The sequence below is a fragment of the Leucopleurus acutus genome (genome assembly GCF_964270905.1).
Source record: "Leucopleurus acutus genome assembly, chromosome: 20".
Taxonomy (NCBI): Eukaryota; Metazoa; Chordata; class Mammalia; order Artiodactyla; family Delphinidae; genus Leucopleurus; species Leucopleurus acutus.
In genome coordinates, this window is record NC_139162.1 from 33,427,206 (window position 1) to 33,440,599 (window position 13,394).

General features: G+C 42.5%; 1 protein-coding gene across 3 annotated transcripts in view; it reads right to left on the reverse strand.

Moving 5' to 3' along the window:
* CYLD (CYLD lysine 63 deubiquitinase) overlaps nt 1-8,015 on the reverse strand; it is a 61,859-nt gene extending 53,844 nt beyond the window's left edge. The window contains exons 1-3 of one of the 3 annotated variants that reach the window (XM_082862491.1): nt 7,979-8,015; nt 7,267-7,347; nt 989-1,640 (exon numbers count right to left, since the gene is read on the reverse strand). In XM_082862491.1, coding sequence (XP_082718617.1) covers nt 989-1,492 — 504 coding nt within the window. In that variant the 5' untranslated portion in view covers nt 1,493-1,640; nt 7,267-7,347; nt 7,979-8,015. The other 2 variants (XM_082862490.1, XM_082862492.1) reach the window with 2 other exon arrangements.
* Between the last annotated feature and the right edge of the window lie 5,379 nt (nt 8,016-13,394).

A 13,394-nucleotide genomic window follows, 5' to 3' on the forward strand; every position in this document is an offset into this window, starting at 1 on the left:
CAAAAACACTGCAAGTTGTGTATAATATTACTATTTTACAGATGAGGAAGCAGATTTAGAGAAGTGGCTTGCTTAAATAACCTAGTAACCCAGCTAGCAAATGGCATAGTTAGGATTCAAATCTCCAATTGTTTTACAATTGCTGCTTTAAAAAATTAAATCAAAAAGCAAACAAGGGCTTCCCTGGTGGCGCAGTGGTTGAGAGTCCACCTGCCGATGCAGGGGACACGGGTTCATGCCCCGGTGTGGGAAGATCCCACGTGCCGTGGAGCGGCTGGGCCTGTGAGCCATGGCCGCTGAGCCTGCGCGTCCGGAGCCTGTGCTCCGCGGCGGGAGAGGCCACGGCAGTGAGAGGCCCGCGTACCGCACAAACAAAAACAAAAAGCAAACAAGGCATGAAATTCTACTTGCAAGAATGTCAAAATATAACTGACATTTAAGTTCTTGAGAATTAATATTAATTTTGGAAACATTATCACAGAGTTCTTGGTTCTCTTTTCAGTAGAAACAAATTCCAAGATGATTTTCACGTACATTATCAGGGACAACAATAAGCAAGTTGAAACTGCTGTAACTTATATAACCAAAATTCACTACTTAATAGTACACTTTAAGAAAAAGTGGGAAACCTACAGATGATAATATCACAGGATAATTAACAATTTTAAGTAATGAATTCGTTTACAATTGATAGAATTCATTTTTAACATTCAATGTTAAAATTTCTAAGATATGAAAGCCTTCAATAATTACATCATCTACTTGCATTTCCTACTATAGTAGGTAGTTTTTAAAAGTTTTCAATGCAGCATCTTTGCATCATCTCAATTTACCATTAGAAAGTAAATCCTAAGGATTATGAATATTAAAAATTACAGAAGATTTCTGGGAAAACTTATTTTGTATTTAAAAGGGGAAAAAACACGTGTGCACACACAGACACAGACACAAATACACACAGCCCACTAAAATGGCTTATCAAACTTACCAGTAATTCTACTCCAAAGAATATTCCCGATACTGTCCTCTCTGCTAATAAGGGTCCTCTGAAGCGTACAACTCCAGGAAATTTTTCTTCCCCAGATCTCAGCTGGACTTTCACAGGGCAGCCCACATCTATTTGGAGGCCTTTACTTAGTCTGTTTCTGTTTTTAAACAGGCTGAACCTCTCTTCACAATTGGTAATTGCCAAAAGTAACTCTGTGAATTTTTCATTTATTTCTACAACATCCTTTTCATCAACAAACAGAACTGCATGTGGTTGCTCTAAAATTTTTAATCCAATCTGATTTTTCTTGCCTTTTGTAGAAGGAATCCTTGAATGCCCCACAGAACGGTCTTGGATATACTGTCCTATACTCCCCTTTGGTACTTTAAGGAGTTTTTGTGTTTGTTTGTCTGTAACACTGCATTCTTGAAGAAGCAAATAAAAAATCCGCTCTTCCCAGTAAGGTGAAGTAACTTTTTCTTGGCTCCATAAGCCCGAACTCATTGTGATATTAACTCCAAAACATTAACTCAAAAAAAAAGGAACTACTAAGTGTGTAGTAAAACCGCAAAAGATAAACTCACTGGCAGTCCCAAAGCATGTTTTTAGCAATCTGGTGTCCATGCTGTAAAAAGACAGCAAATCAAAACGCCTGGAGGACAAGCAAAAAGAAACTTTACATTTCACTCTACCGTGAGCTAAAATTACGGTCAAAGACTTTTAAAATTCTTCATTGGACTAGTAAAAACACACACTAATGACATACTTCCAAAAATATCTTAAAAGGTTAAAAGATATACTATATTACTTGTTTCTACTGTAATCTCGCATATTTAATCAAGGAGATTCAATTGTAAATTATCTCCAAAGACAATACAATAATGTTTGTTTCCAAGGCATTGAAATTTATGAATTCAAATTCTAGTAAAAGATAACCTTATATACATATTCTGACATTTTCAAACTTTCACAAGTAGAAGTTTTAATAGATCCTGCCTAACTTAAATGGATAAGCTGCTATATTTGGGCAACACACACAAATCAAAAAGGCTATTTATATATATATATCTGTACAGGTAGTTTAGGTAAAAAGTTACCCATCACAATTATTATATTGAACATTTTTATCAATAAAAATACCATAAAATCACATTCTGAAACTTCAACCACAATTCATTTATCTGTGTACCACAGTTTGATAATGGAACATTTTATCTAACTCAGTTTCATTTCCTTAATCTTGTACATTTTGTCCTTAGGCAAATGTTAATAGTATAAATCATAGCTGTCATTTAATTTCTCTCAATCATAAATATCAGATATTATAAATCTGCTTAATATTAAATATATCTTAAAAATCAATTCTGTAGCCATCAAAACTTGGACTACATAAGGAAGAAATATAACTGTAGTACAGCATCAAATATAAAATGTTTTTATACCACAAGTTTAACTATGTATACTAGAAAGGAATACATGAAAGATTATTTCTTTTTCAGTTTCAATTTTTCATTAAAAATTTTTACAAGAATACTAATCTTTTGCAATTAAAATAGACTTCGCAACCCTACTTGAATCATGGGTTTAAAACTACACAATTTCAGCAATTCAAGTAAAGACTTTAATTCATTATGTTAATTAATTATCTTACTGAAAACAATAGTTCTTAGGTATTCTCTGTCACACACATGTGGCTATTTGGTTTCTGAATACGGTATTTATTCCATCCTTCTCTGAGGTAGCCATATCCATTTCCATTATTCTGGGTAATAGCAGCAGATGATAGCACTATCACATTTATCTATTTTATTCTTGGAATTAAAAAATAAATACTCCTAAAACTTAAGAGCCAAATTTTAAGTTTAACCATTTAACTTAATGATTAAATGTGTAATCTGGCAAATCTACACACGGAATAACATTTCTTTTAGAACGCACTGGTAGATAGTGAGGTTCTCTATAATGGTAAAGTTTTAAAAGTCTGTCCCTCTACAAGCCAGAATGAGACATGAAGATCACCCAAGACAGGGTAAAGGGCTTGGCACCTCCTCAAGCCAACATTATCGAAATATATGCACAACAAATATATGCACAATATTTAGTGAGGGCAAGCAGCATAAAGTGGTTCTCTCTCTTTTTTTTTCTTTTCTTTTTTTAATAATGTGTTTGTCTTAATTCCACTTGAGGGCACTGTCTCTTCAGCAGGAATAGGATCAATTTATGTTTGCTACTTATATAAGACACCTGTGGAAACCCCATATAAACAAAACCCTTTAGGAAGGCGACCCAAACCGTAATTTGGCTCTATTCCTTAAAAGTCCTCACATGAAGTATTCGTTATTGCTGACTAAAATTCTTTTTAAATGTCAGCACTTTTCAACAAGGAAACAGTCTCATTTTTATCTTGATCACTGAATTATCAACATGAATATAAATTATTATGTGTGACCCTCACTATGCAAGCGTGTTCGTTACTTTGTAATGAGGCTTTACATCATGCTTTCTGAGTTCTTCGTCTGCCTTCTGTAGATTTACAGTCTATGGTTTTCCCCTGCCATCAGCCATTTTCTGTGGTTTCCTGCAACATGCATTTGACTTATTTTACAGCCTTGCTGCTTTCCAACTTATTGCTTCTAATGAGTTCTGGGAAGCCAGGTGATGAAATACAGTTGTGTGTTTTAAAAAAAAACAAACAAAACAATAACAAAAAGAGGAATGCATAAATTCTGAACGGGTCTTTTAGGAGTAAAGTGCATAGGCTTTATTGCATACACATTATTTCGGTTGCTCCCGGAAGGATGAGACGGTCAAAAAGCAACTCCTAAAAAAGTGAAGTTGTTTTGTTCTCTTTAGAATATATTTAAATATTTTTGGCCAAAAATTGTTTTTAAAGTATGGCAATTCTATTTTGAAAAGAAATCTTTTAAGTTCCTACAAATTATATCTTCAAATATTAAAATTAAGAAATTCCTTGAATCTTAATAATTAGTATATGCCAACAACTTCTGCTCTGCTGATGCTCTAGCTTAACAATCCATGTCATGATTTAAAATAAAAACCACCAGTGCTAATGGAATATTACCAAGACAAAACTAAATCACTGTATGGAAGGCATTAGGACACCCTATTTTAAATGAATTTGATTACGATTGGTTTTTTGCAAATCATTTAAGAGACAGTCCACAGTAAAATATAACTACCTTTGGTTTATAAAAAGGTTGAGGGCAATTTAATAATAGTTAATAAGAACTGTATTTTAAAGTTAACTACACAAGTAATAGTAACTTTTTTCTGACTTGCATTAGCACAAGTCAGAGTGAGCTTAACTCATTAACAGGATGGGTCATGTTAGACAACTAGAACAGCAAAAGTTATAAAATATTTTAAAAGCATTATCCAAAAAGTAAAAAGGATGTGGTTTTTCCTCTTTGAAAAAGAATACATGAAGAAAGAATAGGTTTGGAATTATCATATTAAAAATTGATTCTCCTCATTGCAACTGATAGAGAAAGTTGAACAGGGAACTTTATGGCTCTATTAGAGGTATATAAGACAAATTTAATGAACATTAATATCTCAACTTACTGGCATTACAGCAGAATATGCTACTACAGACTTTCTTCCCTGTAGAAATGAATATGATGCCCACATTCTTCTTTCACTGGGATATGCACAACACTAAAATTAAGTCTTAAAGAACCCCAAGCAGTAAAAACTGACTCAAGACCACATGGGAAAGATTTAAATCACATTGTCAGTGAGTTCTTTATCAATCAACGTTTGTTAGTTTAGTATTTTTACGGACTCAGCACAGTGTTAGACACTGAAAAATACAGAAGATTTAAGGTTGATGGCTGCCATCATTTGTGTTCTTTTATTACCTTCCAGGTCTAATTGTTTAAAAAGTGCCTCTAACAATATACTGTACTTCACTTTGAGTGTAAATGTATCACAAACGATTCATCTAAAATACCATCATACTTATTTCAGGCCGAAAAACTGAGTAATTATGAATATCCTGATAAATACTATAAGTACCGAATGAAGATTATCAAAGAGTTGGAATACAATAATATTTTTAACGCTAAAACCATACTGAACAGGACTTTCTTTTGACAACACTTCAGATGAGATTCAGGGTCAGATAGATTTGAAAATATATCTGGTTATCTAAGCTTGTTGATGGTCTGGATTCTGAGTAAAGGAGAATTTAATTGTATTACAATAAAGTCATTAAACCAAGTGAGGGTGGGAAGGCACAAATATCAGTTTCCTATCAAATGCAATGAAAAGAAGATGAGTGAGAAATACGTTTCATATGAAAATATTAAACTAATCCAAATTAGTTCTAAAAGATAATATATAGTACAGATGAACAGCATTAGCTACATGAAAGTGACAATGGTTAACTTATCTAGAAGAAACAATGTCATTTTGATTCTCAAGTTATCAGGTTATTGTTCAAAGAACTTCACCGAAGAAAACAAAAACAGATGCAATTCAGTAACATTTTGCATCTCCTGAGATATCATGACTTGTTCTAAAAACCACAGGGGTCTATGTATACCAGAATAAACATTGCAACACTAAAAAATTGCCCATAATTATAAATGACAAACAGGTAGGGAGGCCAGTGTGCATACCCAAAAAAAAGAAGATACACAGGACTTTTTCCAAATGCTTCTAGATGGCTAGAATAATTACCGTTTTAAGAAAGAATATTTCCCATTAAAAGAACAAGGTCGTATATTCCCAAACAGCAGAGATTCCAGAAAAGAGACCAGACCAGAAAAGAGTCCGTTTTCCTCATAGATTAATTTGTGACCCAAGCACACACTTATTCAGTACCTAAACAAGTGGGTTTTATGAGGTTTGGAAGAAAGTCTGGCTCCCACATCCGCATATTCACGTCCTCCGAAGAACCTAAAACACTCCTGTCTCACTGGAGTTACACCTGGCCACTGCACTTCCAAACTGTGAACTCTCTAAGTCCTTCATCTTTATATTTCCACTGCCCAAACAAGAGCCTGACAGTATGTTAGACAATCAGTACATAAGAAATGAATGAATGACTTGGTTAACTCAGGTGATAACAGTGAAAGCCAAACTTCCATTTCCTCATCCTAATCGTTTAAGTGATTAAAAGCTTCTTTTAGGTTAAAAGAAGAAAAAGAGAAAAGACTCAGGAGTTGAGAGTAATTAGGTTTTTACCTAATTCCCTAAATAAATGCTAATTCTAATTCTCTGGCTCAATGAAGGAATGGTCAGTCTTTATATCACTTCATTGTTACACACATAAGAGGAAACAAATAAGGAATATTTCACAATTACGAAAAGTTGTTTTGAGGTTCATTTGAAACTGGGTTCCTAGATTCTCACACCATGTCTGATGCCTATAAATTCTGCGCAACCAATGAAAATACCTTGACAAATTTAAGATCACAGTGTGAAAATCAGGAACAAAATACTAAAGTTTGATGAATAGGATAATTTACTCTTTTCTTCTGTGTTAAAGACTTCCTTGAACAAAATCACAGTTTAGGCATGCCAGATCACAACAAATCATTCCTGCTGCATGTCTATTGTTTTATATAACAAGTGCCCTGGTCTTATCAGCTCTTCACTAAAGTTACCCTCCAAAGGAAGGCTTCTTCAAAAGAGTACTGTAAAATTTTGTAGCAGAACATTAGAGAATGTTCTAGGTGTTATCAACATTCACAGTACAAGAACTTCAACAAGAATTTCCGGCAAATCATTTTCACCTAATATTGTGCTAGTTCAAATCCACCCACTACTCAGTAGGGAATTAGCAAGCTAAATTCTTAGACCATTCAATCTACTTGGGGCGTGAGGGGGTGCGCAGAAAACCAACGCTTGAATGAACACCCTCTCTCAAGGCCTGGATTTTTCTCCTGGAGCCAATGACTGCAAAAGGAACAATCTTATTAAGATCCCTATTAGCCCGAAATCAAAAGCCAAGCAGGGAATGCTCCTTAGCTAAGCTAAGCTAAGCATACAACTTTCCAGGGAACCTGAGGAGAGGAAGGGGGCAGGCATGACGGGGACTGAAAAGCTTGGTGGCTGGAAGGTGACAACCATCCTAAAACATGCAAATGCCACAGGGTGGAATAGAAAAGATGCCAAGTAAATGAATAACTGGGCAGTTGAGCCGGCTGAAAACCAAACTCAGGAACACCATCTTCAGTCAAGACTTCACGATTTCCCCAGAGATCGTTAATATGACAAGAAAGAAAAAAGAGAAAAAAAAAAATGAATACCTTGCTTCAACAGAGCGCACCTTTCAACTAAAGAACTCCGGCTTGTTGTGTAAAACCATCCTCACCCTGGAAAGGGAGAAACTGAAAGAAAAACACAACACGCCATTAACGAGGCCAGAACCCCGACTGCTCTTCCCGGACAGGACCCACAAACACTCCAAAACCCAAGGCACCGAGGTGACAGTATTACAGCCCGGGGCTCTCGATGCCAACCCGGGCTGTCGGGAGCCAGCCAGCGGCCCGTGCCTCAGTTTCCCCATCTGTAAATGGGGGGCCCAAGGAGCAGACGGTTTCCTGCGCTGCTCCCACCCCCAAGTCCTCTCTTCTCCCGGGGTCCTGGCGGTGGTGACCACGCTCCCACTACTTGGGAGCCCTCTCAGGAAGGCCGGAGGGGCTGGGGTGTCGGTGGGGAAGCCCCGGGGAGTGGGTAAGTCCGGGCTGACATCAGCGGGCTCAGCACCCCGCGGGCCCGGCCGGCTAAGGGCCGGGGCAAGTAACGGGCCGGCGCCGAGGCCCGACGGCCGCCGCGGTAGCTTGAGGCGCCCAGAGGCCGGGGAGGGGCGCCCGAGGGACCGGGCCGCCAGTCGCTCGCCCGCTCGGCCGCCAGCTCATTCACTCACCTCGGGCGGCGGGGCGTCGCCCCTTCCCCAGTCTCGCTAGCCCGCCTACCGGGTCGGCCCCGTCGCCCCACACCCGCCGCCCTAGTATTTACCTCCAACGCGCTAGCCCCAGTGCAGCCGAACCTGCTACCTGGGCCCGCCCCCACCTGCCCCGCCTCCGAACCGCCCAGGGACAGAGGGAGGGAGAGGGGTAGGCGGGGGCAATCCCGACTCTAACCAATCGCAGCCCGAGCTGCGTTCCTAAGCACGCTCTGATTGGGCCTTCCTGTGACAGACCTTCCTCCAATGGCTGCCGGCCCGGAGCGGACTGAAGGGACTTTCCGCTCCGTCAAGCTCGGTCGAGCCAAAGGGAAAGCGAAGGGGAGGGGAGGAGAACTGGAGATATGGGGGGCGGGGAGCTCTGGCTGATTGGACGAAATATTGCGGGTGCCACGGCCCCATTGGCTAACAACAGAGCCGGGGCGGGGCGCTGTGCTTCTCCCGACTCCACCCGGGTCTTGGCTTTTGGCTTAGCTGTCAAAACTCCTGCAGACAGAGTTCGGAGCTGGGGTGGGAGGAGCCCAGACGCAAGCTAGGAATAGGATTTTAGGATTCCACGAAAAAGCAAAGCTTTAGAATAAGACCTAAGTTTGAATCCTTTGCGCTTTCAATTAGTAGCCGCGTGACACGGGGAACTCAACTGCTCTGAGCCTCAATTTCCCCATCTGTAAAATGGAGATAATCGGATCGCCTGTGTTACAGGATTGTTGTGAAAAATCGTATGTAAAGTCCTGACACACATTAAGAGCTCAGTAATGTTGTCTTTTCCTCTTCCTCAGATTCTGTGTGGGACCCCTGCTGTTTCTGAACCTCCGTTGCCACCTATCCGAGTTTGGAGGGACGTCTCCCTAGGGTGATGGAGAAGGGATTTCCACACAAGGCCTCCCACAGATCTGCACCCCTGGCCACCAGCCAGGACTTGGGGTGTAGTTAAGGATCTTTCAATTAGAAGGGAGATTTCTGATTCCCAAAAGTGCTCACAATATTTAAGGAAGTGCTTTTTATAATCAGTCCCAGAGCCTTGCAGCATGCCTTGCTGCACCGGATACTCCTGTTAATTAATTCCTTCTCCTTTGACATTTTAACTACCAATTATAGGAGAAGGTGATTAATACTGAGGAAGGAAGATGTGGGGTGTGTGTGTGTGTGTGTGTGTGTGTGTGTTTAACCATGAGAGGGAAAAATTTCCTCAGTGGAAAGTGACATTTCTGAAAATCTGGAGAATTTAAACCAGTGAGTCCATAAAATAAGTCACAGGAGTGATTATTAACATTACTGGTAAACAGGCCACCCATCTCCTTTGCCATAAGAGCCCAGAATGAAATGGACATCTTTTGAAAACCTCAATCCATTCTTGTCCCTCTTTAGTCCATCCTTAGCCATCTTCATGATCACAATGCAGGAGAAAGCAATAAAATGAGACTCAACAGACCTAACTCTAAGTGTGGCCTTAGGCAACACTGTTCCCTTCTAGATCTAGGTTCTCCAAAAAAAGTCAATAGGACACCGAAGCCACAGTCTGGCTGTCGGGAAGAAAAATTCAGCCTGAGGACTGTTTTTGCTTGACCCATACAGTGAGGAGGAAGAAGTGGGATGAGGGAGAAAGATTTTGAATCCTTTTAGACAGGGCAAGCCCACTCCCTTTCTCCAGTTTGCCACACTCCTCACCATTCCCTATTTTATCCTGCTGGAACACTTCTCTCATTTACATTATCTGCTGGCTCCTGAAGGCATTTGAATTTGCCACCCCTGGCATAGAACATCCTCGTGTCCTTTGGTGCTGCTGAGCCCTAGGCTTCAGGAGGGCTTTCTTCCCTACCAGCGGTGGTCAGCCCTCCTGTCACAGGTTCCCTGAATCAGTGTCAGGGCCCAAATTCATCCAACAGATATTCTTCCAAGCCAGAGGGGATAAACAGGGCTTATCTCAATTACCATCTCCTATCAATTGGTAATGACCGCCTAGAACATTGTGTTGAAAACAATCCCCAAGCTGTATTCAGGCTCACAGGGAAGAGAGATGCCTGCCAGGGGATGAAATGGGAAACAGTGTCATGGTGCTATTACTTACAGTCCTTAGTAAGCTAGCCTTTCATTTTACAGATGGGAGATTAAGGTCCAGAGCGGGAAAACAGCTTGTCAACAGTCACCCAGGAGATGAGCTGGGGCCCTGATTCTCCTAATTGCAAGCCAGGGCTCTTTCTACCTCTGTTTAAATGGATTCTCCAACTGAAATGCCCATCCTCCCTGCCTTCCAAATCCTCCTTCGTTTAAGGCTCAGCCAGAGTCCACCCACTTCCCGGGGTCTTTGCTGATGGCTCCAGGCCCCACTGATCCCCTCTGTCTACCCACCACCCCGCAGCCTCTTCCACTCAGCCTGGCCCTGGCTTCACACGACCGGTGGTTCTGTTACTGTGCGAGCAGCAGGAAACACGGCAGCGTGTGAGAGAGATGCCACCCTCGTCCTTTGGCAAGGAAGGCAGACCTTAAACGAATAATTACACCATCGCTTAACTGGGGCGGTTAGAGGGAGCCCCAGAAGGAGAACTGCTCTGAGCACACATCAAAGGTGGCTGGGTACCCAGGGAAGGCCTATTTGAGGAAGTCATCTTTAAGATGAGGTAGAAAAGTTGACTGGCAGCCGGGGTGAGGGGAGCACCCCGGGCAAAGGGAACATGTTACATGACATATTGGAGGAACTGGAAGGGGCAGAGCACAGAAAGTGTGGGCGCAGAAGGGCCTGTTAGGGCCTGATGAGCAGGGACCAAGGGGTGGTCTATATCCCAAGAGCAGTCAGAGCCCTCTGAAGGGTGTTAAGCAGGGTAGTAACCGTAATTCTGCACTAGCTCGCATACTTCTCTTATGGCACACAGCGGGACCCCAACAAAAAGCCAGTGAACTGAATGGAGCTCTCTCCCCCAGGAGCTGGGACCCTCCTGGTTGCCTGGTAGAGGCCTATGACTTGGAGTAACACCCAGTCAGGTCTCAGCAAAACCTTCACAGCAGCACTGGTCATGTTTATTCATGACATGCCGCCCCATGCTTCCCAAATCGCTGCCACAGGCTACCCCTACTTCCAGCCTTGCCAAATTCAGTGTGAATTTTATATCCTGCTGCACAACCCAAGTATCCTGATATTTCACACTTCCACTCCCCCATCTCAGTAAGTGGCAACTGCCAGTTTTTCATCCAGCCTCCCGTGGGTCCAGTCCTGGGAACGTGTGCATTCATGAACTCTAAACCACGAGGCTGAATGGACCAGGCGTCCCCACAGACAAGGACACCATACCACTGCTCTCTCCATGATAGACCGGTGTGGCATTTCAGTCAATGGCTGAGTCGAGAGCCCTCCATCTCGGGGATGTGCTTCTCTCTTAGCGAGGCAAACGCTGAACACAACTGAACATTCTGTCTGAGGGCTTGTACTCCAGTCACCTAAAAGCTCTTTTTAATCAGATAAAAGAGATTATTTTAATCATCTTTAAACTGATCCAACTGAACTATAAATCCATGTTCTCCTGTTTGAGCTATTTGCTGTTATCAATGACAAATGATTTCTGTGTGATTTAGAAAACACACACAGAGAGAAAAAGGGTTTTGTGCTCTCCATTGGGATCTTTGTGCTACATCTAGAATCTCATTTTGAGCAGTAGATACGTTAGGAATGATCCCATGTCCCAGGAAGCCTTCCTCCCTAAGGAAGGAATCACTAACAGTGTCGGAAAAAAGTGACGCATTATCAGAATCTACCCCAGGGGCAGAAACTTCTATTTCTGCCCCTTTTAAGTAGGTGGATTCTCCCTTCATTCAACAAATATTTGGGCACCTACTATGTGCCAGGCACTGTTCTAGATTCTGAGGATCTGCAGTGAGCATAGCCCATGTTCTCATGGAGTTGACATTCTAGGGGAAGAAAGAAACAAGGGTGCATCAGGTGGTCATGCTGAGAAGAGAGGACTAAGCAGGGCAGGGGCGAAGAGGTGGTTGGGGACTGCTGTTTTAGGCAGATTGTTCAGGGAACGGCTCCCTTGATGTGGTAGCATGCGAACAAAGACCTGAAGGAAACTAGGAAGCCAGCCATGCCGCGTCTAGGGAAGAGTGTCCCAGTGGGAGGAGACAGGCAAGTGCGAGGGTCTGGAAGCAGTGGTGTGCTTGGCGTTGCCAAGGAAGAGCCAAGAAGCCAGAGTGGCTGGAGTTCAGAGAATGGGAGTGTGAGTGACAAGGGTGAGGCCAGAGAAAACACAGGGGTGGTCCAGGCCAGCAGCAGACCTCGCCTTTTACCCGGCACCGGATGGGAAGTCCTGAGGCGTTTAAATCAGAGCCCTGGCTCATCTGACTTATGTTTTAATGGGCTCACTCAGCGGCACAAGGGCAAAAGCAGAGAGACCAGTCAGTAATCAGGCAAGGGTGGGCCCCAAAGGAGCCCCTTGTTTCTTGGGGGGTGGGAGAGAGCAGGTGGGAGGAGGGGAATGTGGAACTGGAGATGTCAAGAAAGAAGGTCCAGATAAAGAAGAGATGCAGCCCTTCCTGTGAGGAAGGATTTTCAGGTGATTGACGGGGCAGGGGTAGCACTTAGGGGATTGGATTTGTGGATTTTTCTGGAAGTGATGATAGGTGGGATTACATTTAGAGGGAAAAAAAAAAAAAAGGAAATCTTGGGGAATCCAAAGAGCTTGGATTGCCAGTCTGCACAGCTGCAGTCTCCCCCTATGTAGTTCTCCAACGGCAATTGCCCAGGCCGGTCCTCGATGTTGTTCATGACCTTGCTGCCCACCGGAACCTGCCACCCAGGGCCCGAGGCCCTGTGTCCCCTCCCGTAAGGCCTTGCCAGGGAGTGTGCCCAGAGCGCTGTGTGCTGCACCAATCTCCCGAGCGGGAAAGGAGGCGTGAAGGTGTTGGTGCAATAATGAAATGATGCTGCATGCAGTCTCAATGCAGCCCGCTTGGAATGGGATTCCGCCTCCCACATCTCCGTGGGGTGTATTCATTTCAGCATCTGGGTTTGCCACTCTAGGTTTTGGGGAAAAAAACACTCAGATTGACATTTTTTTTTCTTCTAAGATGATGGTGAATCTAATTAAAGTCTCAAGCTCTTTAAAAATTCTTCTACCCTGATACCTTTTTTTTCTGTGTGGAAGAATTAAATATTCTGAGCTACAGATCTGGAATCTGCCTGCTCCCGGATAAGCCACTGGCCACCAGCACACATCTTTCAGGTAACCTCCCTGTTGGAGAATTTTAAGAGTCCTAATTCGCAAGTTACCTGCAGATACCTAGAACGCCTTTGGTGGACCTACTGGCCTTTCGCAAGGTAGGAAACATCCACTCTGAGCTCTGACGGTAATCACATGTCAAGATCTCAGCTCCACCCTTACCTGGGTCCTCTTACATTTCTTTTTAAATAAATTTATTTATTTATTTTTGGCTGTGTTGGGTCTTCATTGCTGCGCGTGGGCTTTCTCTAGTTGTTGC